At 42.4% G+C, this 25,703-nt stretch overlaps 5 protein-coding genes and 1 non-coding gene across 7 annotated transcripts; 3 read left to right on the top strand and 3 right to left on the bottom strand.

Moving 5' to 3' along the window:
* Positions 1–498: 498 nt before the first annotated feature.
* On the top strand, positions 499–1,863 carry LOC127760368 (myb-related protein Hv33-like). The gene is made up of 3 exons (XM_052284608.1): positions 499–775; positions 895–1,024; positions 1,148–1,863. The coding sequence occupies exons 1-3, from the start codon at positions 610–612 to the stop codon at positions 1,674–1,676; spliced, it is 825 nt and encodes a 274-aa protein (XP_052140568.1). The 5' UTR covers positions 499–609; the 3' UTR covers positions 1,677–1,863.
* Positions 1,864–3,241: 1,378 nt separating this feature from the next.
* On the top strand, positions 3,242–5,768 carry LOC127766393 (uncharacterized). The gene is made up of 4 exons (XM_052291446.1): positions 3,242–4,154; positions 4,958–5,053; positions 5,154–5,221; positions 5,326–5,768. The coding sequence occupies exons 1-4, from the start codon at positions 3,447–3,449 to the stop codon at positions 5,462–5,464; spliced, it is 1,011 nt and encodes a 336-aa protein (XP_052147406.1). The 5' UTR covers positions 3,242–3,446; the 3' UTR covers positions 5,465–5,768.
* Positions 5,713–5,784, top strand: TRNAC-GCA (transfer RNA cysteine (anticodon GCA)). Its single transcript has one exon. It is a non-coding gene; the product is annotated as a tRNA-Cys (tRNA).
* A 790-nt stretch (positions 5,785–6,574) lies between these two features.
* Positions 6,575–10,659, bottom strand: LOC127760812 (rhamnogalacturonan I rhamnosyltransferase 1-like). The gene is made up of 8 exons (XM_052285110.1): positions 10,240–10,659; positions 9,276–9,343; positions 9,101–9,189; positions 8,702–8,864; positions 8,336–8,625; positions 8,036–8,240; positions 7,796–7,953; positions 6,575–7,380 (listed from the first exon to the last, which is right to left on the bottom strand). The coding sequence occupies exons 1-8, from the start codon at positions 10,478–10,480 to the stop codon at positions 7,134–7,136; spliced, it is 1,461 nt and encodes a 486-aa protein (XP_052141070.1). The 5' UTR covers positions 10,481–10,659; the 3' UTR covers positions 6,575–7,133.
* A 1,369-nt stretch (positions 10,660–12,028) lies between these two features.
* Positions 12,029–16,818, bottom strand: LOC127757297 (autophagy-related protein 18d-like). 2 transcript variants are annotated; one of them, XM_052282809.1, is made up of 5 exons: positions 16,469–16,818; positions 14,988–15,799; positions 14,570–14,828; positions 12,919–13,042; positions 12,029–12,547 (listed from the first exon to the last, which is right to left on the bottom strand). In XM_052282809.1, exons 2-5 carry the CDS (start codon positions 15,747–15,749, stop codon positions 12,439–12,441), a joined length of 1,254 nt encoding a protein of 417 aa, XP_052138769.1. In that variant the 5' UTR covers positions 15,750–15,799; positions 16,469–16,818; the 3' UTR covers positions 12,029–12,438. The 2 variants fall into 2 exon arrangements, with proteins under 2 accessions (XP_052138769.1, XP_052138761.1); XM_052282801.1 differs by having other exon boundaries at positions 16,614–16,818.
* Positions 16,819–17,798: 980 nt separating this feature from the next.
* On the bottom strand, positions 17,799–21,455 carry LOC127782197 (uncharacterized). The gene is made up of 8 exons (XM_052309282.1): positions 20,616–21,455; positions 20,334–20,410; positions 19,469–19,637; positions 19,015–19,103; positions 18,723–18,887; positions 18,570–18,647; positions 18,298–18,401; positions 17,799–18,171 (listed from the first exon to the last, which is right to left on the bottom strand). The coding sequence occupies exons 1-8, from the start codon at positions 21,103–21,105 to the stop codon at positions 18,066–18,068; spliced, it is 1,278 nt and encodes a 425-aa protein (XP_052165242.1). The 5' UTR covers positions 21,106–21,455; the 3' UTR covers positions 17,799–18,065.
* Positions 21,456–25,703: the final 4,248 nt, after the last annotated feature.

Genomic DNA, 25,703 nt, shown 5'->3' with positions numbered 1-25,703 from the left:
TCAGATACAAACAATTTATCACATGCTAGCTCAAAGACCTAGAATGCCTTTACACAAGCCAAGTACTAGTACTTGCGTGCAGTCTTGCTCGTGCACAGGGTGTTCATGATGGATATGTTCAGAATATCATCACAATACATATACCTAGAACTACACACACATGGTCCATATGTATTAATGTAGGAGTACAACAAATTCATGGGATACCTTGACCATACTTGGTTACAAACACATAGAATATAATAAGACTATCAGGTTAACACAATGCCAACACAGGACTTGTTTTGTCTGTTCATACATGCATGCATGTACAGATACTCCTGCCCCCCCTTCCCTAGCTTCTCCTACAGGTAGGGCAATGTGCAGTAGCCTATAGCTACACATATATTTGTATATAATCAATTAATTAATTATATTATTTATACACATATATGCATCTACTATATATATGTGTGTGTGCATAGGCTAACTTAAGTAAGCAGTCTATTCTTCAGCAGAGATCCAATCAACACATACTAAGTAAGCTCCAGTTGCTAATCTTTCTCTCTGAATTCTCCATCACAGTAGACATCAGCAGGAGTAGTACTAGCTAGCTAGCTAAGCTCAAGAATGGTGCGGAAGCCGACGAGTAGTAGACACGGCGAGGCGGCCGGCGGCGGCGCGGCGGAGGAGAAGGAGAGGAAGGGGCTGTGGTCGCCGGAGGAGGACGAGCGGCTCTACACCCACATCACCCACCGCGGCGTCTCCACCTGGAGCTCCGTCGCTCAGCTCGCAGGCAAGAATTCATTCTGTCTAGCTTGTAATTTGATTGATTTCTCTGCAACTAATTGCTACACAGGTGATTTGGTTTCTCGATCTGACAAGGTTGGCATTGCATTTGCGTGAATTGTGCAGGATTGAGGCGGAGTGGCAAGAGCTGCAGGTTGAGGTGGATGAACTACCTGAGGCCTGACCTGAAGAAGGAGCCCATCTCCGATCGAGAGGCGGAGACCATCATCTCCCTGCAGAAACTCCTCGGCAACAGGTAGCATTTCAGTTTCAGTACCCAAATCCATGTTCAGTTTCATGGTTAATCCGATTCTCTAGCTGAACTTTCGATTTAGTTATCAGTGTTGATTTGATCATGGATGATATGTGTGGGCTGCAGGTGGTCGGTGATCGCGGCGAAGATGCCGGGCAGGACGGACAACGAGATCAAGAACTACTGGAATTCCCGCATCAGGAAGCGTCAGTCCGCCGCCGCCGGCAGCGGCGGATGCCCGACGCCGGGCACGGTAATGGAGAAAGAACCGACGGCCAATGCGGCCACCGTGGCGGCGGCGCCGGAGGCGGCATCTCCTCCTCCTCCTCCTATCCCGGCGCGGCTCCCGATGTTCTCCTGCCAACTGCTCGACGGAGGCGGCGGCGGCGCCGCCACCACACAGTCGCCGCCGAACGCCGGTTCATCGGATATCAGCGAGGTGAGCGCCTGCGGCGGCAACGGCGGCGGCGAGGACTCCTCCCGTGACTACTGCTTCTCCGGCGGCGACGTCGACGGCGACGGCGACATGGTCCACCTCCTCGCGCTCGATGACCTCGACTTGCTCGTCGATGTCCCCGGATTGCTCGACGTTGATGCGTGGGATTGCGAGCTGTACCGTGCAGATTATTCGACGAGTAGCTCGATGAGTAATTGATGATCATCTTAAGTGGGATTAGCTAGTTGATTACTAGCTCAGCTCGCAGCCAGCCAGCCTGAATCAGCAGCTACCTAGCCAGCCATCCTAAGTGATGATACGTGCTCAAATTAAGTTGATTTTGTAATATTTCGGTTGAATTCTTCTGTACTTATATATTTGTTCAAATATGTATGAAATTGCTAGATTTTTGGGATATACAGAATCCTCCTCTCCTGTAGAAACTCAGGTCGATCAAATTCAGAGTTCTAATTCAGCCACTACGACTTGATTTGGTTAGTGTTGTGGACTTGATTTGGTTAGTGTTGTCTTCATCATCATGCACAATTACTCCTTTGAAACATTTAAACAATTATTTTTCCTCCACTAATTAACTCGCACACATCCATGGATTAGCAAGTCTTAAGATCATTTGCTAATTTAACCCCCTAGCTAGTGCATTAATCGACAAGCATGGTGTGCATGCATCACACAACACTGCATAGATGGGTAGCTGATAGATTCTTCAGAAAGGGCATGTATGCATATGCAGCACAAGATAATTATACCAACATGCTACAGAAAATTTAGTAACTTTTTAGCCAATATATAATTAAATAATTAATCTCCAAATCATCGTTTTGCTTTACAGCTTTATTTGGTCCAACGTAAGATCGATCGATTTGATCGATTGATCTAGCTAGCCGCCCAGGTGCAGCTGAGAATGACACTAGTTAAATCAAAGTAGCTGCCCATGTGGTCATTAACAATTGAACTTAACCTGCAGAGACCTGCATGCCCCAGGTGCATATATATGCTAATTACACCACCTAATTTGTTGTATCTACATGCCATGTATTCTGCTTAGTGGCTTAATTAACTGTGCTTAATTAACCCTACTGTTTACATCCGTGCATGCGTGAAATGTGACTAATATGTCTACTAATTGTCATCAGCTAGTTAATCCGGATTTATATATGTACTGCTGGGATCAGCATGCTTACGCATGTAGTATCACTGTATCAGTGTATCACACCTGCTGCAGAATTATACTTGACTGCGACTACGTGGCTAATTAATTCCACATTTCAACTACCGCTAATATTAGTACCTTAACTTTTGTAAATATTTAAGCATCTTTAATTCAACATGCTGTTGATCAACGGAGATGCTGGAAAATGATTCGAATCATTTTTTTGGGTGATCGATTAAGCTGTAGCAGAGCTTCCTGGTCCGGGCCTAGAGACGACAGCATTTGGGCCCAACCCACCACTCCAGTTGGGCCATCCTACATAATGGGCCGGGCCTAACACCAGAAGATCCAAATCCAACTGATTGCTGGTGGGCTTCCGCTTTCACCGGCCCAACTCACTAACCTTCTAGAAGCTTTAGCTAGCTAATCTAATCATCGCACTAGCTAGCTAAAGCACCCACTCTAACTACTACTGTTAGACAGTCTCGCTCTCTGACAGGTGGGGCCCGTTAGGTAGTGAGAGCTTATCAGAGCACCGTACTTGTAGTAGTAGCAATGCATGAACTCTCCTTTTCTTTGAAGTGGTTGCAGCAAGCCAGCAAAGAGAATATACTGCAATTTTCAAACTCCTTTTGAGAAAAAAGGGGAGAAAAATATTGTGTAGAATTTGAATTTATTATTCTCCACTAAGTCATTTACAGCTAGCAGGTGATTATAAATCCAATTTTAAATCCATTTCGACGATTCGATATTCATGGAGCCAAACTGATCGTTCAGTCACAGACACAGCTCAGAGCTCGAGAGAGAGAGCGGCGGCCATGGGGTTCGCCGTGTCTCTCATCAGCGCCATGTTCCGGCGGATGTTCGCCTCCGCCGGCCTCCGGCCAGGCTCCGCCGTCGTCGACGACGACGGCACGACGCTCCACTTCTGGGCGCACTCCTCTCTCCTGATCCTCCCTTCCAAGAATGGCGCCGCCGCCGCCGCGGCGGCGGCGGGGCGGCGGCCGGTGGTGGTGCTCGTCCATGGCTTCGGGCCGGACCCGACGTGGCAGTGGGGCGCGCAGGTGGGCCCGCTCTCCCGCCACTTCGACCTGGTGGTCCCGACCCTCCTCTTCTTCGGCGCCTCCACCACCCGCGCCGCGCCGCGCTCCGACGCGTTCCAGGCCGCCGCCATCGCCGCGCTCCTCACCAGCGGCGGCGCGCACCTCCCAGGCCTCGGCGGCGAACGCCGGGAACTGCACATCGTGGGCACCAGCTACGGCGGGCTGGTGGCGCGGCACCTAGCGCGGGCGCTGTCGACGACGGCCGGCGACGGCCAGGTGGAGGTGGGGAAGGTGGTGCTGTGCGACGCCGACCTGGCGAAGGGGGCGGAGGACGACGCGGCGCTGGCGGCGAAGGGCGGCGTGGCGGAGGTGACGGAGCTGATGGCGCCGGCAGACGGGAAGGCGTTCCGGCGGCTGATGGCGCTCTGCGTCCACCGCCCGCCCAAGTACATCCCCGACTTCCTCGTCCGCGACCTCCTCCGGGTACCTACGTACATACATACGTATACGTACCTCACCGTATACGTATACGAAAACTCTTTTAATAACCCGGGTGAACATATGTTCACCCGTTCACTACATGTCGACTAAATATATTTATAAAAATTTTAAAAGATAATGAGATAGATTAATATGAGATATATCATTTGACAGGCATGAAGGTTTATATTTGTTTTCTGTATATAACTACAACTTAATACAAATTTATTATTTTCTATTATAAATTATAGAAGTTGAATTTAAATTTAAAAGTGGTGTATCTATCTTATCATTCTTTTTAATTTTTTTCATAATTATTTAGTTGAATGGGTAGACGTCCACCGAATGATTAAAATCGTTCTCATTACGTATTCTGCAGTGGATGCCATGATAGTGTAGTGGACTCTTAGCTAAGCTAGGAATTTTTGGATTTGTTGGCGAGTTGTCCCAAAAGCTAGTAGACTAGTAGTAGATGACTAATCATACAAACATCGTCCAATTAAAATCTTTTCTACCGACAAATTTGGTGGCAAATCATATCACCCACCGGCATATCGCACTTTTCCCGCCAAATATAAATAGTTGCATTTACACACGAAAAAGGTTAGGACTCGTCTCCATGGCGTGAGCGTGACGTCAGCATCTTGCATTCATGCCCTGACTCTTTCAATTCGATCGGATTTGCAGAAATTGTGTTTCAACTGTATGATATCACCGAGAAGATTGGATGCAGATCGAAATTAAGAAACGAGAGAACTTTTTCGTTAAATTTTGATTTGCAAATTTGCAAACTGCGTGTGGTGCAGAAATATTTCGCGGACAAAAGAGAGGAGAAGATCCGGCTGATCAAAGAGATCGTCACCGAGGAACAAGACTCGCAGCTTAATTCTCCTCTCCCTCAAGTGCGTAAAATTTTCAGTTCAGAGAAGAAGAAAACACCAACTGATAACACACTGCATTGACTGAACATTCAGATGTAATGATCGTAATCTGAATTTGCAGGAAATTTTGATCATCTGGGGGGAGTTCGACCAGATTTTCCCTGTGGAGAAAGCACACAAAGTGAAAGAGTAAGCCTTGATCTTAATTACCATATGATCATTTCGTCAGTTTCCTATTTGCCTTAACAATTAATCGAATGAAATTGAATTTGAATTTGAATTTGAATTTGAAGGATGCTTGGGGAGAAGGCGACGGTGAAGATAATACCGAACACGGGGCACCTGGCGCACCAGGAGGATCCCAAGATGTTCAACGATATCCTGCTCAAGTTCTTGCTGCCTTCTCCTGCCGTCGCCAATGGTGCAAAATAATCAAGTATGCTAATACAATTATACAATGCGATCTGCTTTTCCGGCCATCGGGTACTCGGGTGTAATGGTTCAGGATCTTTGATTCGTGTTTCTTAAATTTCGAATTGTGTAATTGGTTGCATTTGAATTTATCATGGTCGAGAGAGGAGAGACATCGAAATGTTTTGTTTTGGTTCAGCTACTTTGCGAAGTTATTTTGGAGTTCATACGCTCCTGTAAGTATTTATAAAGATCTTCAATATCAAAATGGGTCCATAGCTCAGTGGTAGAGCAATTGACTGCAGATCAATAGGTCACCGGTTCGAACCCGGTTGGGCCCTATATAAGCTGTCTTTTTTTCCAGCAAAAATTTTGAATTTCACCATGAGATTAAATGCAAATTCGATGCCCTTCTGATTTTTTTTTTCAAATTCTCTAAACCAAACCGAAAACTCACCATCCTTTCGCCCTTATATTTACGAATTCATCACGCCCGTTGTTTCTCCCTAAGTTTTAGAACCAACAAGAGATTTTTTTTTTCTTTTGAAATAATCACCGGAGGGGAGAGATTCCCACCTGTATCTTCCATTAAGATTAAAGAGGTTTAATAGTACAAGCATTGAGTTACAGACTTTTGCCCTAAGGCAAATCATATCTAATGAAGAGAGGACAGACTAGCAGAGAAGACATTCTTCCACACTTCACATTCAAGAGAATTTTTTGACACCGGCAGAAAATGACTGGCAAAATTCTACCATCATCCATTTATCCGCGAAACTTGCACTGACAAAACACACATTGGATTCCACAATATTATACACGCACAATGACAATGAACCATCGAGGAATCGTTGTCACATTATACTACTGGACCTGCCAAAGATGATGCTATCTTCTAATACTATCATAGAGTATACTTCTCTGCTACCAAACTGCCAATAAGTAAAAACCATTAGGTTGAAACTGAGCGTGCAAGGGAGCTGAACCATCTGATTCCCTTGCAGTTGCAGATTTGCAGGTCAATGTACAGAAGATGGCAACAACCACATATAGACATTGATTCTATACACATGTTGAGCAATATATAATGAACATGCCATCCATGCTTCCAAGTGGATCAGTTGGTGGAAAGAAACAGAATGATCCGCCATATCTTGATTTCTCACTTAAAAAAATAATGTGTTACAGGAAATTTCTGTAATGAACCCAAAAAAAATTACCAATAGTTTTGGTGAGTAATACAAAAGGCTTTGAGGAAACTCCTCAGAGAAGGTGGGGGGAACACTATGAGGACACTGAACTTCTACATCAGTATGATCAGAGTCAAGAGTGTTACACTGCCCCTAAACAATGGAAACAAAAGAAGCAGAAGAATGGAATGAAATGGAAAACCTGACCAACTAACTAATCAAGAATTACATAAGTATAACTGATGGGAGAAATGAGCAGATTGGATGCTCGTCTCTTCTTTGAAGTCTGAACCCGTTGATTTGGAGCTTCTTTTCAGCTTTATTTCTGTGAGGGAATCCAGTTATAAACATTTGAGATGTCAACTAGCCTGTACCTGAAGTAAATTCTCGGTATGAAGGAAGAACTCTGGTCAGCTGTACAAAAAGTGCTCGCGTCGACTATGGCAGACGCTGCAGGAACCAATATTCATCGGTTGGGCTGCAACTTTCAGAAAGCACTATCACAAAATATCTCTTAATCCCTCCCTTGAACCAAGGCATTCTTGGGGATTAGCATAGAAATAGTCCTCTTCCTTGGGCCGGCCAGGGATGACCTTTCTTTCTGTCGGCTGACCCATGCGATGCTGGTGTGCCTTCTTCACAGCAGCAGAGAATTCATTCCAGGACATTGCACCTCCTTGGAAACTATCCAAAAGTTCAACAAGTTTCACCCTGTCCAATAGGATGGTCTTGCGGTAGCCCGTGTATCTAAAATGGATGAACAAAAAGGGCTCCTCAGCATACAGAACATTGAGTTAAGGGCCTCATCGTTTGCCCTATGGCTTATAAGCCAAAGCCAAAATTTGAATTTTAAAACTTGAATTTGAATTTGATTCTTTTTCAACATAGTTTTTTTTCAACTTTGGCTTTTCAATCACTAAGAACATATATACAAAAGTTTTACTCACATATCATTTTTTAATCGCTAATAAGCCGTTATGGCTTATAATAAGACTAGACCAACCGATGGGGACCTAAGTAGTTTTAAAGTCACTGATTTTTTTTTCTTTTTTGTAGTTATTTGTAAGAATTCAGAATGCACAGGAGCCCAAGCAGTTCTTTACTAATGTCAAAAACAAACCATGAGTGAACTCTAGTTGGATTAGATTCCGGAGAAGCAAACCTGCGATGGCCTTCAACAACCCTTGCCATATTTCCATCATAACTGGGGATGAAAACATCGCTTGCTATTGAAACCATGTAGTCCAGTGCTGCCATCTGGGTTGAGTGGTTCTGGAATGGCTGCAATTCCTCAGGAGATAAAAGTTTCTCCTTCCGTACCTAACATAAGATCAAAGTGAGCTACTATCAAGCATCCATGATAAATCTAAAGGGGACACCTTAAATGGGAGAACCTGCTCACCAATCTAGGATATGCAGCCTTCAAAGCTGCCAACCGCCTTTCACCTCCATAGATTTCACCAGAGGCTATATAAATCAGTGTATCCTTTTTAAATCCTAGAGCTTTAAGCACCAGAGTAATTTCCTCAGGTGTAAGGGGACAAAGTCCCTGAAACCTCTTAACCTCAGAGTCTATCTCCTTTTCTTTCCACCATGGATATGCATATCTACAGTTCAAAGACGATTTGTTCATATCTATTAAAGTAGCAAATCAGTACAGCAAGTCAGCGTTAACTAGTAATGCAAATCATTACAGACAAACCTCATTCTAGTGAGCTCTTCGGTTTCTTCATCAGAACAACCGTGTGTGCAGCCCGAAAAGGAAAGCATATCCATTTCATATCGTAAGTGTAGAACAACAAATTGCCCACTTTTTTGAAGGGTGGAGATAAGTTTTCGTCCAAGGGCCTCAATCTGTGGGGTGAATCTCAAAGCCTCAAAGTTGACACGGCAACGCAGCCTTTGGAGCTTGACAGGAAGACCGTTGTTTGCAAGGCGGGCATCTGTTTTATTGAAATGGATCACTTTGTGCTTCCTTGCAAGACGTAATACCTGCATAGGGAATCTGTCAGATGACAGTTTTTTTAAGTGCTGTTAAACACAGCCAGAACAAACAAACTTTTATTACCCGCTTTAGATAGTATGTCTCGTTGGACCAGCTCACAGGTGGCATTGAGTAAAGTCTTCTCTTAGTTTTTAACTTGAGTTTCATAGGAAGTTCCTTAACAATCATCAGCTCATCTCTTAACGAATTAATGAAGTGACTGACGTCAAAGATATCTCCAAATTCACTGAAAAAAAATTAAAAGATACTTTTGAAATAGAAACACAACAACAGAAATTACTGTGGTTCGGCTACATTTTCACTTGCAAAAATCATAGTTCATTCTCAAATATGGAGATGAATGCTGTTTACAATAGCAAGGGATGATAACTCATGTTCACAACAGCAAACTAGGATAAAATTGTTCATCAAACAGGCATGCTGTTGATATTACAGAAATGAAGGTTATGTGGGAAATTATACCTTGAGTCAGCCCAAAAAGACCTCTTATCCAGTTCAGGCACCACTAATGTTAGATTCAAATAGCGAGCTATGGTCACCATATCACATATCTGTAAAACACCATTATAAGAAATTTATATTCGAATTTAAAATGAGTGGATGAGCTAGCTCAAGCTACAATAGCTAAGGTACAAACCCCAGCTCGCATTTGATTGAGTCCTCCATTGCAAGTCACCAGTAAATAGCCATTGCTCTTATAAATTCCTGCAAAAAGCAACAAGATGCCAATCAGCTCTAGTACCAACAAAAGGACTGAGACAACAAGATATGTGAATTGTCTTCTAGTTATGTGTTTCTACAATGAAGCTGCTAGCAAGCTACAAGCAAAAAAATCAATTTGGCAATAATAAAGGAGTAGAAGTTTGCATCAATCGGAGCTTGTTTGACACATCGTTGTTGAACAGCTTACATCATGAATTTATGATTCCCACTTCTTTTCTTTTTATTTGACAGAAAACAGTAGGAGAGGCTCCTACTGCGCTATATTACTATATGATTCCCATTTCTCATGGAACACACACGTCTAATAATAAATATATAATAATCCCGTTTAACTTCAAAGCACATAAGTTCATTTACCAATTCACATCACCTATTCCAGAGCCCATTTCATGCCCAAAGCGCTGGGCTATATGGGAGTTTTCTATAAGTAAATTAAATTAAATAAACAACTACTAATTATAGCATACGAGCAACAGAGGTTGAAGATATGAACCCACATTTGGGTCGAGGTTCTGAGAAGAATCTCATTCGAGCTACCAAAGGATGACCTCCGCTAAATAATCCATGATATATCCCAACAAATCATCGCAAATTTAGAAAGTTCTCGCCCAATTCAACCCCCCGAGATCCCCAAAATGGCACAAAACCTGGAAAAACCGCCAATTCGAGCCCGAGATCGAACCGAACCAGCACGAAACGCGCCTCCTTTGACCACCAAGCAACCGCATTTGACTCGCCCCAACCGCCCGAATCAGAGAAGCCACGAGCTCCCCTCTCCCACACAGATCGCGCAAGCTCGAGTACTACTCCTACTTGCTAGGAGCGCGAGGGGAGGAGAAGCAGAGAGGAGCACGAAGAGGAGGAGGAGGGGCACTCACTCCTGGGCACGAGCGCCGGCGGCGACAGCCTCGCCGCGACGCGGTCCTCGCCGGCGAGCGCGGCGAGCCCCGTGGCGGCGCCGCCCCCGCCGCCGCAGTCGGCGAGCACCCGCGGCCTCCACAGCCCGGTGATCGACGCCAGCTGCACCACCGCCGTCCACACCACGGCGCTCGCCGCCGCCCTCATCGCCCACCTCCACGCCCGCCTCCGCCGCCCGCCGTGCCCCGCCGCCACCACCATCTCCACCACCTACCCACCAACGAAGCTCCCCCTCCGCCTCGCCACTAGCCGCCGCAGCAGCGACTCAGCAAGATTAACTAGCCTCCTCTTTCGATTAGTTTAGTGGGAAATCCGCCATGAAAAGGATTGGAGAAATGGAGGAGGGAGGAGGAGGAGAGATGGAGGAGAGGTAGGCACGACGTTAGCATTTGGAGAGGAGGAGGTGGGTAGTAAGTAATAGTAGCCCTTAAACACGCCGGATTAAAATTAATTAGGTGATTAAATTAATCCAATTAGTCTCTAATGACAGGTAGCACTAGCTGACTAGCCCCCGGTTTGCAGTGCGCACAATTTGACAGTTTTTATCATTTTGTCAGTGTCTCGTATTAGAAACGGGCTTAAAAACCGTAGTTGTTTTCATCATTGGCGTGTCGGGTATTAGGAACGGATTAGAAACGTATTTAGTGGCTTGATTAAGGTAGCTTTCTGAGCCATGGCTGATGATGCATCATGTGAGCTGAGACTGAGTTCGAAACGGAAGTTGGGGTGAGCTATTCCATCGTGTTTTCCGTGAGCACAAGCTTCTTGATTAGTATTTTTTTAAAAAAAATATTTTCGAATTTATAATAGTTAAAACTTAATTAATTATTCTATCCGTCCCAAAATAACTCAATCTAGAAGATTATATGGCTTCTTCTAAAATAACGAATGTACATAGATTTGTCCATCCTAATATATGACACATATTATTTTAGGTTGAATTATTTTGGGAATAAAGAGTACGTACTAATAACTCATCTTTTTTATTAAAAACTCAATCCCAACCTCTCTTTTAAACTCAGAAGCTTGAGGATGAAAGAACAATTGCGTGATAGAATAACGGTTTTGTATCGTACTTTCGTTGCTTTTGCTTGGTTCTGAATCTTCTTCCCTCTGATTATTTTTTTCTTTGTTTCTCCCAGTTTTCAGTGATGAAGAAGCTGCATCTGCAAGTCAGTGTCGTGGCTGATCTCGTCGTTTTAACACTAACCGACGGCGATCTGCAGGTTTAGTCTAGACTCTAGAGGGACGTGCCATCTCTCGAGAGCGTGTGTGATGAAATGTTGCTTTTTGGATCTTGCTGGCTTGATTTGGGCCTTAATCTAATGAAAAATCATCGGTTTCTTCTCTGATCGTTTAATTTCAGGATAAGATAATGTGTGGTTTTTGTAGCTGATGATAAGTTGCAAGGGCGGCGTGGTGTGGTAGCGACGGATAATGAGGCAAACCGATGATGGACACGGACAGCCCTGCTCGTGACCGACGTGAAGGATTTGATTATACGTATCATCAGAGAGACAAGTAGCAACTGGTCAGATGTTCTTTTCACCGGAAATTTTGTAGTGGACTCCACAACAGTGTCGTGCACATCCATCTGATCGACATTGATCGAGTTGTTCTCTGCGAGTTATGTACGCAGATTTGATTTCATTCCATTGAAAATAAGCAGCTTCTTTGACTTCAGAACACGCAGAGGTAAACAGTACAAAGAAAATAATCAAGAGGGGTATCAATGTCAAGAAAGCAACGTACCATGAATACATGGATGGACACGTTCATGTATTGACAATTTTGAGATGAAGCAGTATCACACAACATGCAGATCTGAGACTTGCTATATGGCCTTGCAGAAGTAGAACTACAATATAAGCTCAGATTTGTATTTCATTCTTGAGCTTTTATGTCATATATATATATATATATCAGTGAAAAGTTGTGTTCATCGAAAGGAAAGAAAACTAAAATCAACTAGCTGCAATTTCGACGGGGGGACAAATGCTTCAGAATGAGGGTGGAAGTAGGTTGCGATCGAACACCCAGCTCTCCTTATTCCGGCTACCTAGAACTTTGCCGGCGAGAGGACGGCATTTATATACAATGGACTGAGCACAACCTTTATATATACAAGTTATCAAGGTGATATGATTTCGTCACGCAGTTCAGGGGGCCGAGGTCCTCAGGGGGGTGAGGTCAGCCTTGATAAACCGGAAATATTCCTTCTGCAGCATCTGCCCGCCATTAACCTGGTCAAAGCTGCACCTGTAGAAGCTGAAAAAGCCAAGGTTCGACTCAATTAGTTGGCGAAAATTTCAACCAAATGCAGCAGGAAAATGCAGAGATAGCTATCTGCTATAGGAAAATATCTAATAAATCAAATAAATTAGCTAAGAACAACTTTTTATACTGTACTATCCTGCACCACGTATTGTCCTCTTTCTACGAGTATATTTATTTGCTTATGAATTTCTAAGTATGTGGTATTATGAAGTTAATACGTCATGTACAGTATACTTGTGCAATGACTGAGAACAGCAAAGGTTGACTGTACAGCTGCTTAGCCTGCTATAGCATGCACTGGGGATGTATATTCCATTCATGTGTTACGTTGCTGATATAAAATTCAGTGTAGAGGCAAGTACCTGCCATCCAGGCCAACCATCATGACAGTGTTTTGAGCACCAAACGCTACTATGTAACGTGTGACTTCTGGTAAATGGAACTGAGCAAATGACCACTCTGAACTGAAATACTTCGGCAGAATCCCTAGAGAAATTTAGCACAGTTAGTAACTTAATTCTTCAAGAAATGAACACAAAATTTTCAACATATATACAGATAGAGAAAACAATAGCCTGAACAATCAACATATTGAGAAACTAATGCAGTACAAGTTTTAAAGAGAACAATAGAGAGTTGATAAATAACACGTGTTCTTGCTGTCGATGCTGAGCTGCTGACTACGTAGCTTTGTACAGTAATTCTTTGCAGTAGTGTTGCAAAAGTCCGAAAATGGGTATCGAACAGACAATGTACCGTCAAGGCATCAAGCAAATAGTCATAATATGGTTGATTATTCAGAATTCTACGGATATTTAACGTTCATATAAATTAATATATACTCCCTCCGTCCCAAAATAAGTGCAGTTTTAACACTATTCATGCTCAACGTTTGACTGTTCGTTTTATTTGAAAAACAATTATGATTAGTATTTTTATTGTTATTAGATGATAATACATGAATAGTACTTTATGTGTGACTAATATTTTTAATTTTTTTCATAAAATTTTCAAACAAGACGGACGGTTAAAACGTTGGACACGGATATCTATGGCTGCACTTATTTTGGGACGGAGATAGTATTTGCTAGTTGTTTGTTATTGGAGATATTTAAATACATTTTCTTGTACTAGCCATTTGTACTGTAACAAATCAAATAGGGAAATATCATCAATAATCTGTAACTAATGATGATACTCAGTAACAAGATATGGGTCATACATACACAATGTTTTCAACCTTCTTGTTGACTATGAAATGCATGAACTATTTTTTGCTGCACATCATGCTATGATCGTACATTGGAATACTAGAAACAAAGTGGAAAGCAGCACCATAATAATTATGCTGCAAAACAAGTGGAAGCTAGCCAAGGAAGCAACGTGTCTGCTAACTTGCCCTAACTTAGAATTAATTGGGCCAGCTGCAAGCTACAGGCCCATACACACTAGAGAAGATTACTTGTCTTAATGCATTGATTGAGCGGATTAATAAGACGATTAACCATTAATTAACCAATTAATTGGTCCAGTTGCCCACTTTGGCGTTCACTGAGCAAAATCCTGCACTGAATTACAAGTACATGACGCTTTCCTTTTCACACATGAATAAATGGCCAATTATACAGGCATATCAGCTGCTTTTACCACACTGCTTCGCGGTAATAACTTGCCTGATTTTATCTGGTCATGCATTCCTTAAACATTTCACACCATTTTTATTTTTTTTAAGAAATCGTCAATTAAGTTATTAAGTTAAAAAAGTTTACATTTTCAGATGCCTTTCCAGCAAAAGCTAACTTGAAGATTCATCACATCATTTCATCAATCATCAGAAGCGCAAAACTTTAAAAAAAAAGATATGGAAAAACAGTCAACGTGATATGCAAAACAGCTTCTTGAACTGACAAGGCTAATCCGTACAGGAGTTGAAAAATTACGATTCAATCTATTCCAGAAGTTCCATGTCCTGAGCAGTTACTATGAACGGTGAAAACAGAGAGATATACTAACCTTTCATGAATGACAATGATGAGCTAGCATTGGATCCAGTGTTCGTTTGAATAAGAGGATCTATAGAACTAGAAGAGTTCTGGTGATCCATCCGTGGACCTTCAAGACTGCGCTGTTCATTACTAGCATCTTCCCCTGCAACTCTCACTCTTAAACTGAAAATATGAACAGTTCCTTTGTCACTGGACACTGCCAACCACTGCACATTGGGTGATAGCGCAATGCTGTATATGTCTGCTTTGTCAAGCCCTCTGCGCACCTACAAGTTATTCAGATTGATCATTAAAGATTCATGCCAATTGTCCACGATTACATATACCAGAAACACTTCTAAGGCAACAACTCAGGAAGCAATGGAATAGAGAAGACACCCTTCTGTTTGTCTACGAAAGAAAAAAAGAAAGAACATGTTGTTCACCTCTTGCAGGCGAGTACCATCCATTGTGTTGAATATTCTTATCAAAGTACCCTTCATGCTTGCTGTTGCCAGCAGGAGGCCATCCATTGTCAATGCCATGCAAGAAATGTGAGAATCATGAGCTGAAATCATCCTTGTCACCTTCAACCCAAAATGCTCAACCCGGACATGCCCTTGATGCACCCCAGGGCAGGCCAACACTGAAGTGTTGGAATGATGAGAGAGGCAGCACAATCCTTTTGGATTGGACTGGGTCTCAATCTGATGGAGCAACTTCAAATCTGTGAAGTTATAAACGTATATCTTGCGCTCAAGAACAATGACAATGTAGTCCTTCCCCAATTTTACAGCCCGGACATCAGAGCGGAAGGCAAACTCTCCAATACAATGGCTCCGGTGATCATCCCAGATCATTACCTTGTTCGGTGGATAATGTGCGTTGGAGCCACCACCTACAAGAGCAAGGATGTTGCAACGGAACAGCATTTCAACAATCCCAAATCCACCACTCTTCAGATCCCTCCTGAAAGTCTCCTTAAAAGGGTCACAATTAAAGATCCTGAAGCCATTGCTGGTTCCAGCAGCGAAGCAACCAAAGTCCTGATTCCAAGAAACAGACAACAGCCTGATATCCTGGTCATCGCTGCTACCAGCTTCAGCCTGGCCTGTAGGACCTGACATTTGCCATGTGTGAGGGGACTCAAATGTCCCAAGCTTGCTTGGGGAGGGTAAACCCCGTGATGTGGAGACTTGTGAGCTCATGTGAGGGGTGGACAAGCCAGATCAATCAATTGTAAATGTAGCGTATACACCTACACCACGGAGAGATTTGCTGTGTCAGCGAGAGCAAAACAACAGTTAAGCATTGGGGATCCTAAAGCAACTAGAAGACAATCAACATCGGCTAAAACAAATCCTCCTTGTAATTAATATGATCAGCTAATCACCCAAAAGAGCATCAAATTTCCATACACAATTGACAATAATCGCCCCCACCCCCCCCCCCCCCCAAAAAAAAAAAAAAAGAACCGAGCGCATTGCTTCTGTAATCACAATATTTGTGCAGGAAAAGGCACCCACATTAGCAGTTGAAACTATATCGTTGGGGCATATAAATCCCTAAATTCTAATATACAAGCGTGAGATAAAAAAAATTGATAAGAACATGAACACGATGAAACTCGCACAATGGCACACGCCAATCGGCTCTACCTCGCCATACAGCAAAACGTAACGTAGTCCCCAAGCATCAAACAACAGGACCAAACATCACCAATCCCAGCTCAAACACGCGCGGATTCGCGTCGGCGCCACCCGGATCGAATCGCAGCGGGGGAAAACCTAAACGCGCAACCCCGATCAATGGCTCGCTCCCCCCCGGGTACGAGCACCCCCGACGGGATCCCTCACGCGCGCATCCAAACCCCACCCACCCGCTTACCCGCGCTCCGGTGAGCGGCAAGGAAGGAGAAGCAACCAACCTAGGCGAGATCGGGCGTCGGCGGAGCACGAATCGAGCGCGCGGAAGGTTCCAGAAGAATCAGGGCGGGATCGGGCCGAGCGCGCGAGGTGGGATCCGAATCCCCAGGGGTGGGAGGACGGAGGAGGGGGAGGAGGAGAGGTTACCTCACGGGGTGGTCGCGGGAGGGAGGAGGAGGATGGTGATGCGTGCGGGGGGAGGGAGACGAGGAGGCGGAGCCACGTGATGCGAGCGAAGCGAGGCAGGCAAGGCAAGCAAAGGAGGAGGAGGACGACGACGAGGACGACGGGATGGGTCGGAGTCGGGCTTCGGACGGGGGAGTCGGGCAGTCGGCAAGGAAGGCACAAATGTTTTCTTCTTTTTTTGGTTTGTTATAACAGTATATATTGTAGTACTAATAGTTATATGTTGTTTATGTTTTTCGTTACCGTTTTTATCGTTTCCTCGTCATTACGGAGATTGTTACTCCCTCCGTCTCCGTTTCAGGTTATAATATGTTTTAACTTTGGTCAAAGTTAAATTATTTTAAATTTAACTAAATTTATAAAAAAAATAAGTAATATTTTTACCCAATATAAATTTATTATAAAAATATATTTAATTATTTAGTTAATTAAACTAATTTGGTAATTTAAATATTACAATATTTGTTTATAAACTTAATCAAACTTAAAGCAGTTTGATTTTGACCAAAGTCAAAACATCTTATAACCTGAAACGGAGGGAGTAGTATTTTATTTTCGTGCAGACTTTGTGTTCTTATTAAGAACACTTCTCCTCTCTTTTTTTTAAAAAACAAAAAATAATGCATCTTCTTTCGTGCTGCAATGAAATTTTCAAAGCTTCTTTTCGTGCTGCAATGGAATTGACAAGTTCAGTGGAGAAGCCGGGCAAGCACGGAACCGGCCAGGGTATATACTCCGAATCGCAGACCTGTTTGAGTCTATATTCATTCAGTTTAGATGACAAATGTCCAGGGATTAGAGTACACATCGCCGTAAAGATTGTCCAGAACATTAGTCCCCTAATTCAAGATTTTCAATCTAACAAGGCCCAATATATATCGGCACGCATCTCATGTTTATGTTCTTCACACATCACCAGCCAGAAGATACATGGTCACCGTTCCCAGCATGCCCCTCTGGCAGATCACTAGATTCCCAGATGAACACATCAAGAAAACCTCAGCTCAAAAATGATCCAAGGATTCACCACTCTTTCGTACTTCACAAACTGTCAAAATTTCATGGTGAATTGGCAGTAATACGGTGTATATACTCATCTCTATTTATGTAAAATTCGTGTAGGGTCAAGGTGAGTTCTCTTATATAAAGAGATTTGCTCAAGCATACATACCTCGCAAGAGCCTATACATGGGGATAATATATGCACACTCAGTACACGCACGCACGCACTCACACACTCATGTACTCTTCTTCGCTTTCAGTTGATGGGGAAGACGTGGAGATTGATTCAGCACCACATAGGGCTGCTCTGCTCGCAAACGCGAGCAACACAGACGCACGCACCTAAAACACCTGCCTGCTTGCTTGCCTGCCTTCTTGTCTGCACAGAGTTGAGGCATCAGCATCGGCTGCCTAGAATAGCTGGAAAAAGAGGCTCGTTGAGCCATCACCGAACGACCGGAGGTCTGCTGGTTTCACCAACGCTCTGCATAGCGGGCATGTCCGCTCCCTCTCGAACCTGCCATTGTTGTTCAAGGTTGGTATGAGGTTGAAAGCATTAAGCATGAGATCGGTAAAAGATGCACGAGGAAATTAAGAAATTTTCAGTGGCTAGAAGAAGAGGGTGCAAGATACATGTACTTACCATTCAGAGACACAATCCTCGCAAAAGATATGCTTGCAGCGCAAAAGAATGGGAGTATGCATCTTTTCCTGGCATATAGCACACATATCTCCAGTAGCACTAACCTGAACAGACACACAAGAGTCAAGTCAAGAAAAATAGAAAATAGAGTGTGCCAAAAGTCCACTATGCAATGTCCATGCAATCTTATTTCACAGGTCATCATTACTCTAGACATTCAGTGAAAGTGATAGCCAACAACTACTTAGTGCTTCAAGCATATAATAGATTACCTGTTCACTAGTTGCGTATGAACCGTAATGGAAGTCTTTATGAGATAACGCTCTCAATGCTGTCAAAAATGATTGAACCTGACAAGGAAACAGCTGGAGTTTTAGGAGGCACTAAGTATCCCTTACGAAACTAAATAAGGGAAGTTACAGTACCTTTTCCACAACTGATGTCAACTTGAAAGTAAGGTATAATCCAGTGGTTAGAGACGAAAATAGGCTTCCATACTCCTTGTTCAGGAAAAATCGGTACCATACAGGAGCAGGCAATAATGCTCGGTACAGAAGTAGAAAATATTCCACAACTGTTAACATTTGGCCCTGAGCAAAAAGGAATGATTGATTACTGGTTGTCAGAAACAAATAACACTGCACCTGAAGCTATCAGGAAACGGCACACAATGATAGATCACAGAAAATATAGTATTCAAATGCATAAACAGCATACCTGCCTACGATAGCTACGCCCTTTGCTGTTCTTGTAGTACATAAGTAACATGCACTTGATGATCATAGCAGTTTGGCGCACCATTGTATCTGCATAAAATTGGAAGGAACCCACATGATCAAAAACCTTATGAAGTTAAGTGTCATTTCTAAATTCTAAATACAACATGACTGATTTGACTTAAGGCATCCTGTAAATACAAATAACCATGCTTCAGGTATAAGGACGTGATAGCCACTTACAACATAAAAAAAATATGATTTATTTGTATGAGAGTGGACATTTGAGCCCAGTTCACAAAATGAAAGGGCTCATGTGCCAAAAACTTAAAGGCCTTCAGGGTTTACAAACCTTTCTAGCTCTAAAACATAAATGTGTTCAAGCATCATATGAGGAGAAAACATACGATCTAAAACATAAATGTGTTCAAGCATCATATGAGGAGAAAACATACCATTCACCAAAATGATGAATATTGCATGCCAAAACGGTGGAATTTCTTTTGGAGCAAGAGCCACCAGAGGTCGTACGAGGTCACCATTCTTGTAACACCAGTAAACTCCAAATACATGAACAACGAATAATATTGTGATCCCAACAAGGACTGACATTTTTCTCTCCCCCTGAACCAAAAAGACAAATATCAATGTATCATATGTAAGTACCACATTGTTTATATAAACAAATTGAAAGCAATTAAATCCACATAATAATGTAACTTCTGATCATGATGGGAAAGCCAGGAATATAAAGATACTTGCAATTCTCTATATAAATAGCATTGTCAACAAATCTCAAAAATCGATTAGATGGTGCAGTAAACACTCAAAAACAAGGAATATCTGATTTGTATATGTAAATAACCATTGTGATTTCTTGACAGTATAACAGAGGTTACAAACCAGTAAACAAGTCAACGTCATATCCTTGGACAGCAGCACAAATATAAGTACAAGCACAGCATGACATTAGTGACAGATTGATGATTGGTAATACACAAACGTGAAATGAGAACGTGTTCGGATATAGAAAATCCATGAAAATGCCAAATAAAACTTAGTGGCCAAAAAGCTGTAAGCCATATTACCATGAAAATGCCAATAAAACTATGAGCGGCCAAAAAACGTCATATTACCATCACTGCATCACATTATTTAGAGATGATCTGCACCCCGGATATTTTCATTAAAACGAACTAAATCTAAGGGAGTGCTTTAGACATCCAAGTGTCACAATTAATCTATTTGTCACTTAATATTCCAGCAGAAATCTACAGGTAAATTGATCCAAATGTTCAACAAACATGATGGTAAGTTTACCTTCAAAGCAGTTTGCTTGCGCAGGATATCATTAGACTTGAACATCACAGCGGCAATCCAAATCGTCACGAAGAAACCTGCACGACACAATCCAAAGCAAAATTAGCCCAACATTTCACAAATAGATTAATGCAACCCTACATTCAGCAAACACATGGTGACGTATATTTCACAGATAGACGAATGCAAATCAAACATGCAGCAAAACACATGATGGCATATCAATTTGTGCTTGTGGATGAGGTAAATTAAGGGGGGGGGGGGGGGGGGGGGGGGAATGACCTTGCAAGTGCTGCCTGATGAAGACGACGAGCAGCAGAAGGGAGAAGGGGAGTATCTGCTCCACCCACCTCGCCACCTGCTGTATGTCGTACCTCTGGTACGACGACGAGGACTCCCTCCCCGCCTCCCCGCCGCCGGCCGTCGCCGCCGCCGCAGCCGATGTGGATGGGTTCGCCTGCGGGGCGGCCCCCGCCTCGTCCTCCACGACCCCTTCCTCCCCCCTCTCGGACGCCGCCCCGGCGGCCTCCCCGGACCCGACAATCCGGATCGACACCTCACCACCCCCACCCCCACCCCCAACCTGATGCGGCCCGCCGCCGGGGTCCGCGCGGAGGATCCCGGAGTACTCGAGCAGCGCGGAGAGCGGCGCCTGGATGAAGCTCGACGCCGAGAAGTGCACGCCGTACCTCCTCCCCGCCGCCGCCGCGGCCGCGGGCGGCGGCTGCTGCTGCGGCGCCGCCTGCTGCTGCTGCTGAACCTGCGCGTCCATCGGAGCACGATGCGCCCCCTTCCAGAAGAGCCGGCGGCGACGCAGCCTCACCGCGGCGGGGTCCGATGTGGGAGGAGGAGGAGGAGGAGGAGGAGGCGGGGGAGGCGCGCGGAGGCAGGCGGCGAGGCGGTGGCGGAGGCGGCGGTGGAGGGAGCCCGCGCTCGTCGTCGTCGTCGTGGTCGTCGTCGCCGTCGCGGCGGGAGGCGACGCAATACCCTTTTCCGGTGAGGGGGGTCGAGAGGATATTTTCGCTTCTTTCTCAGATTTTTTTTTGGGGGTCTAATGTTTTTGTTTATTATTATTTCTTTTTCGGGCGTGGTCGGGGGGTTTGGATATCGTCGTCGACTCGTTGCTTGCGTTGCGTGCGCGCGGTTGGTTGGGGTTGGTTAGGTTTGTGTCACTGTGTGTGCGCGCTCGTTTATTTATTTGTGCATCATTTAATAGTTGGATCGGTACGGGTTTTCTCTCTTTTAATTTGAAAGCGTGTGAAATTTGTCGGTTTCAAGGACAAGTTTACTCTTTTTTATAAGATAGTGTTTCTGATCATACAACAATTTACTACCCAAAATACTCTATATTACCAATGTAAATGTGAAAGAATATAGACAGAAGTGAAGCCAGTAAACTTACTCTTAAAACAGTTAACAGTTATGTGTAATTTACTATGGGTAGGTTTGGATAGTTTGTCTAAAATTTTTGGGAGTTAACTTCGTCTTTCGACTTTGGTTTTTTCTTTACCTACATAGCCAAATGGCTAAATAACTGAATGATTTTGCCATGACTATTTTAGCATACATGCAAACAAAAAATAATTATTATAAAGTTAAAAATATGTTTTAAATTATTTTCTAATAAATTCATGTGTAGAAAGTTTTTACGAAATTACATCATTTAGGAGCCATTTATTAGAAAATAATACATTCTACACCAGTGAAAAAGTAGGTGTTGTTTTTATGATAAATAAGTTAATTACGTACCTGAGTAAAACTGGGAATAAAAAGGCATTACTTTGTTACGAATTAATATGTGTTTTATCAAAAAATTTGATATTTGGAGCAAATATAAAAAAAAAACATGTAGGAGCACCGTTATGGCTCTAATTAGTGACGCGTTCAGCAGCTTATATAAACCAAAACGAATGCGTCATGCTAAAAAACACTTGTAAACAGCATGATTTGACATGAGCATGGAAGTATTATTTTAGCACATACTACAAATAAAATTCTAGTACTTGGCTTAAGCCTAATCCATGTCGTGAGCCCACGGGAATCTCTTGATGCAGACGTTAAACCCGCCATGGATGATCACCTGGTTGGCTGCTTCTGCTTCTGCTTCTGCTTCTGCCGAGATGACAACACAAAGTTCATCAAAAGCATCTCCCACCTGTGGTGACTGAGAAATGGGAGCTCAACTGCACTTGTTTCAGGTGATCAGCTCTCATGGAACATTGACAGAGCTATCATCCACATTCATTAAGGCCAACCAAATTTCATTAAGATCCTGGAAATGTGGTTACAGAGATTATTACATCGACTGATCGACAACAGGGTAGAAAAAGCTGACCTACAAAGATCAAAGCCCTGAAGAATTTATTTCTAGTTATCTCCTCATATCTTGTTATAAGCAGCAATGCAACATATAACCAAAGTCTTTGCACTAGAGATTAGAGACAGTAAGAGAAAGAGAAATAAATAAATTAAGCAACTTGCCATCTGTCGGTAGATGCAACACACGGAGTTTGTTCCTAAAGACGTGGCAAATTTATATCTTTGAGTAAATTTAAATCGAATTGAAGGACCAACCGAACCAAACCCGTGGTGACAGTGACCGTCGCTCAACCAAACTTGTCCGACATTTTTCCCACCTTGTTAACACATTGCAGTTGCGACTTAAATCAATGATATATTGATATGATATTCCCGTATTAATTCCATTCCCAATTTTCTCCAACCAAATTCAGGTCGAAGGGGACCAAACTATAACGTGACAGCTTCATCGATGAGGACGCCATTGATGCGTCGCTTGTACCTTGCGTTTGCATTGCCTTGGCAACATGGAAAGCAGGTAGAGCTGCTCTGAACTCTGAAGAAGGCAAGAAGCTGTGTTTGTTCAGAAAAGAAATCAGCATGTGCCCAACTCTGAAAAAAAAAGGTAGACTTAAGAAGCTGAATTCTGAAGGATCTAGCTACACTCAAAAGAGAAAAGTTCTGGCTACACTGAAAGATGTTGTCTGAAGTCTGAAGAAGCTGCGTTTTTTCATAGAAGAAATCGTCATGTACCCAAGCTGCAAGGATCTTGTCTGCATTCTGAATAAATCTAGCTACACTGAAGAAGCTGATGTGAATGCCAATATGCCATTGCCCATTTGCCCCTGATCTGCATTCAGCAATGGCACAAGGCCATCTTCTTCTTCTGCACAATGGCATAATGACTAGTAATTCAGGTTTCAGACTGTACAACTGAAACGAGCAGGAAGAATGCACAACCAAGATAGCCGTGTGCATCCTAATTACACATTTAACCCGGTGTCTGTAACCTGTACTGTTGAAAGGAATGGTTCAGTTACTTGCCTTCGGCGATTTGGGCTTAGGGTAGTCTTGTCGACAAGCCCATGGAGGCCGACAAGATCATAGGCTTGCCCTGTATTTTGTTCTTGCCGTCTTGGAGGCCTTCATTTTCCTATCACCCGCATGGCCACATTATCGGAATTTTCTGGGAGAAGATTCAAATTGTGCTCTACGATAAAATAATAATATATTGCCTGGAATTTGAACTTCCCTTGTTTCATGTGGAAATATTTTTTTTGAATGATTTCATTCAAATTGTTCCAAATTTTTCCTCAAAACTCGGAATCTCTGCCCCCTCAATTTTCGCGAATACGGAGACACGTATTCTGCTCCTTGATTTTTATACACAAACAAGAATGTATGTAGGTATGTGAAGTGAGCGTAGCTCAACTGATTGGTTCCTTGTGGTGGAACCACCCCACTCAGGTTCAAATATTAGATTTGACATGGTTGCTCGCATTTGTCAGTCTCAACACAATGAGCGCATGCGTTTGTACTGTGTGTTTTTTTTAAAAAAAAATGTATGTAGGCATTCTCTAAAAGAAAATTAAAATCGTGATCAAAGCTCATCCGGCATTCTCTAAAAGAAAATTAAAATCGTGACCAAAGCTCATCCCTCCCCCCTATCTCTAGAAAAAGAGTAAATTCAGAAACCCCACATTATATGATCAAAGTTGAAGAAAACCACATGTAACCACATGTATTGTAATTTTGTGACAAATAAACACAAGTTTTATAGTTTAAATGTTTCATAAAACACCACAATTATTTGAATCTTGACTAAATTTAAAAAATCTAAAACAATATTTTTCAAAGTAGTGAATAGTTAAACTATCAACCTTAATCACAAGCTCAATAATTAATTCTTTCACATACAATATGTTTTAAAAGTTTAAGTAAATGTGTGCTCAGTATGTACAGGGATAAGGTTTTATGAAACTTTAAAACCATATATATGAGGTTATGTCTCACTAGTCGTAATACCCTTTCTCAGCCCAAAATAAATCAACTTCTAGAATTCTGTCCCAAAATAAACCAACACCTACTCCCTCCGGGTTGATAATACTTGTCGTTTTGGACAAGGGCACGGTCTCAAAAAAAACAATTCTGACCATTATTTTTCATTATAATATGTATAAAATTGTTAACAAATATATGATCTTATTAAAGTACTTTTTAAGACTAATCTATACATGTAGTCACCATATTTGAAAGACAAATATTTTAAAAATGATTCATAATCAAATATTCTAAAGTTTGACTTCACCCTTGTCCAAAACGACAAGTATTATCAGCCCGGAGGGAGTATATTCTTATTTACCATTGGTCGTAAATCAAAAAACTTTATTCATTTAATACCACCACCTACTCATTCACCAATGCAACTTTCTTATTAATCAGGGCGTTTTGGTCTTTTATCACTCTCCTTAAATCCTTTATACGATGCTAGGGTTCGTGTTTTAATGGGACAGAGGAAATATGGTTTCATGTAACTTCAACTATACAACATGAGGTTATTTTTATTACAAAAGAAAACAAAGCTACTCCATCTATTTTGAAATATAATATTTTTTAGGCTGTTTAGCAAAACTAAGGTTCGGCTAAAAGATTTCCTTTTAGTCACTTTAGTTATCATTTGTTGAACTTAGAACTTTCATTTTGAGACATATGATTGGTTTTTGTCATCATGGGAATCATGAGAATTAATATGGGAATCCTTATATTTCAATAGTAGAAAAATATTTTGAAATGGAAATAGTAGAAAAGGCTGAAGTACTAGTATGAAAAAAGAGTAAATTTCACAAAACTATAAATAGTTTGAACAAATTGTCACAAAACTATAGATTTAACACTAAATTTCTCACAGAACTACAGATTTATTGTGGAGTATCGTAAACCTACTGATTTAGTAATAAAATTATCAAAAAACTACAGGTTTAGTGACAATTTAATCGCAAACTTACATGTTTATAACTCAAACAAAACACTAGTGCCAAGGATTTAAACTCTTAAATATGTAGTTTTGTGATA

Source organism: Oryza glaberrima, chromosome 1 (assembly GCF_000147395.1).
Source record: "Oryza glaberrima chromosome 1, OglaRS2, whole genome shotgun sequence".
Lineage (NCBI taxonomy): Eukaryota > Viridiplantae > Streptophyta > Magnoliopsida > Poales > Poaceae > Oryza > Oryza glaberrima.
This window is presented reverse-complemented; position numbering and strand designations above follow the sequence as displayed.

Coding starts and splice junctions, on each gene's coding strand:
- LOC127760368 (XM_052284608.1), top strand. CDS start 610: ATGGTGCGGAAGCCGACGAGTAGTAGACACGGCGAGGCGGCCGGCGGC. Junction 776..894: donor CTCCGTCGCTCAGCTCGCAG/GCAAGAATTCAT, acceptor TGAATTGTGCAG/GATTGAGGCGGAGTGGCAAG. Junction 1,025..1,147: donor CAGAAACTCCTCGGCAACAG/GTAGCATTTCAG, acceptor TGTGGGCTGCAG/GTGGTCGGTGATCGCGGCGA.
- LOC127766393 (XM_052291446.1), top strand. CDS start 3,447: ATGGGGTTCGCCGTGTCTCTCATCAGCGCCATGTTCCGGCGGATGTTC. Junction 4,155..4,957: donor TCGTCCGCGACCTCCTCCGG/GTACCTACGTAC, acceptor CGTGTGGTGCAG/AAATATTTCGCGGACAAAAG. Junction 5,054..5,153: donor TTAATTCTCCTCTCCCTCAA/GTGCGTAAAATT, acceptor CTGAATTTGCAG/GAAATTTTGATCATCTGGGG.
- LOC127760812 (XM_052285110.1), bottom strand. CDS start 10,480: ATGGTGGTGGCGGCGGGGCACGGCGGGCGGCGGAGGCGGGCGTGGAGG. Junction 9,344..10,239: donor GCCGGCGCTCGTGCCCAGGA/GTGAGTGCCCCT, acceptor TGCTTTTTGCAG/GAATTTATAAGAGCAATGGC. Junction 7,954..8,035: donor AGGCTGCATATCCTAGATTG/GTGAGCAGGTTC, acceptor ATCTTATGTTAG/GTACGGAAGGAGAAACTTTT.
- LOC127757297 (XM_052282809.1), bottom strand. CDS start 15,749: ATGAGCTCACAAGTCTCCACATCACGGGGTTTACCCTCCCCAAGCAAG. Junction 13,043..14,569: donor ATCATTGTCATTCATGAAAG/GTTAGTATATCT, acceptor AAATTTCTCTAG/GGATTCTGCCGAAGTATTTC. Junction 12,548..12,918: donor ATGGTTGGCCTGGATGGCAG/GTACTTGCCTCT, acceptor TGGCTTTTTCAG/CTTCTACAGGTGCAGCTTTG.
- LOC127782197 (XM_052309282.1), bottom strand. CDS start 21,105: ATGGACGCGCAGGTTCAGCAGCAGCAGCAGGCGGCGCCGCAGCAGCAG. Junction 19,104..19,468: donor ATTCATCATTTTGGTGAATG/GTATGTTTTCTC, acceptor AATTTTATGCAG/ATACAATGGTGCGCCAAACT. Junction 18,888..19,014: donor GGCGTAGCTATCGTAGGCAG/GTATGCTGTTTA, acceptor CTTTTTGCTCAG/GGCCAAATGTTAACAGTTGT.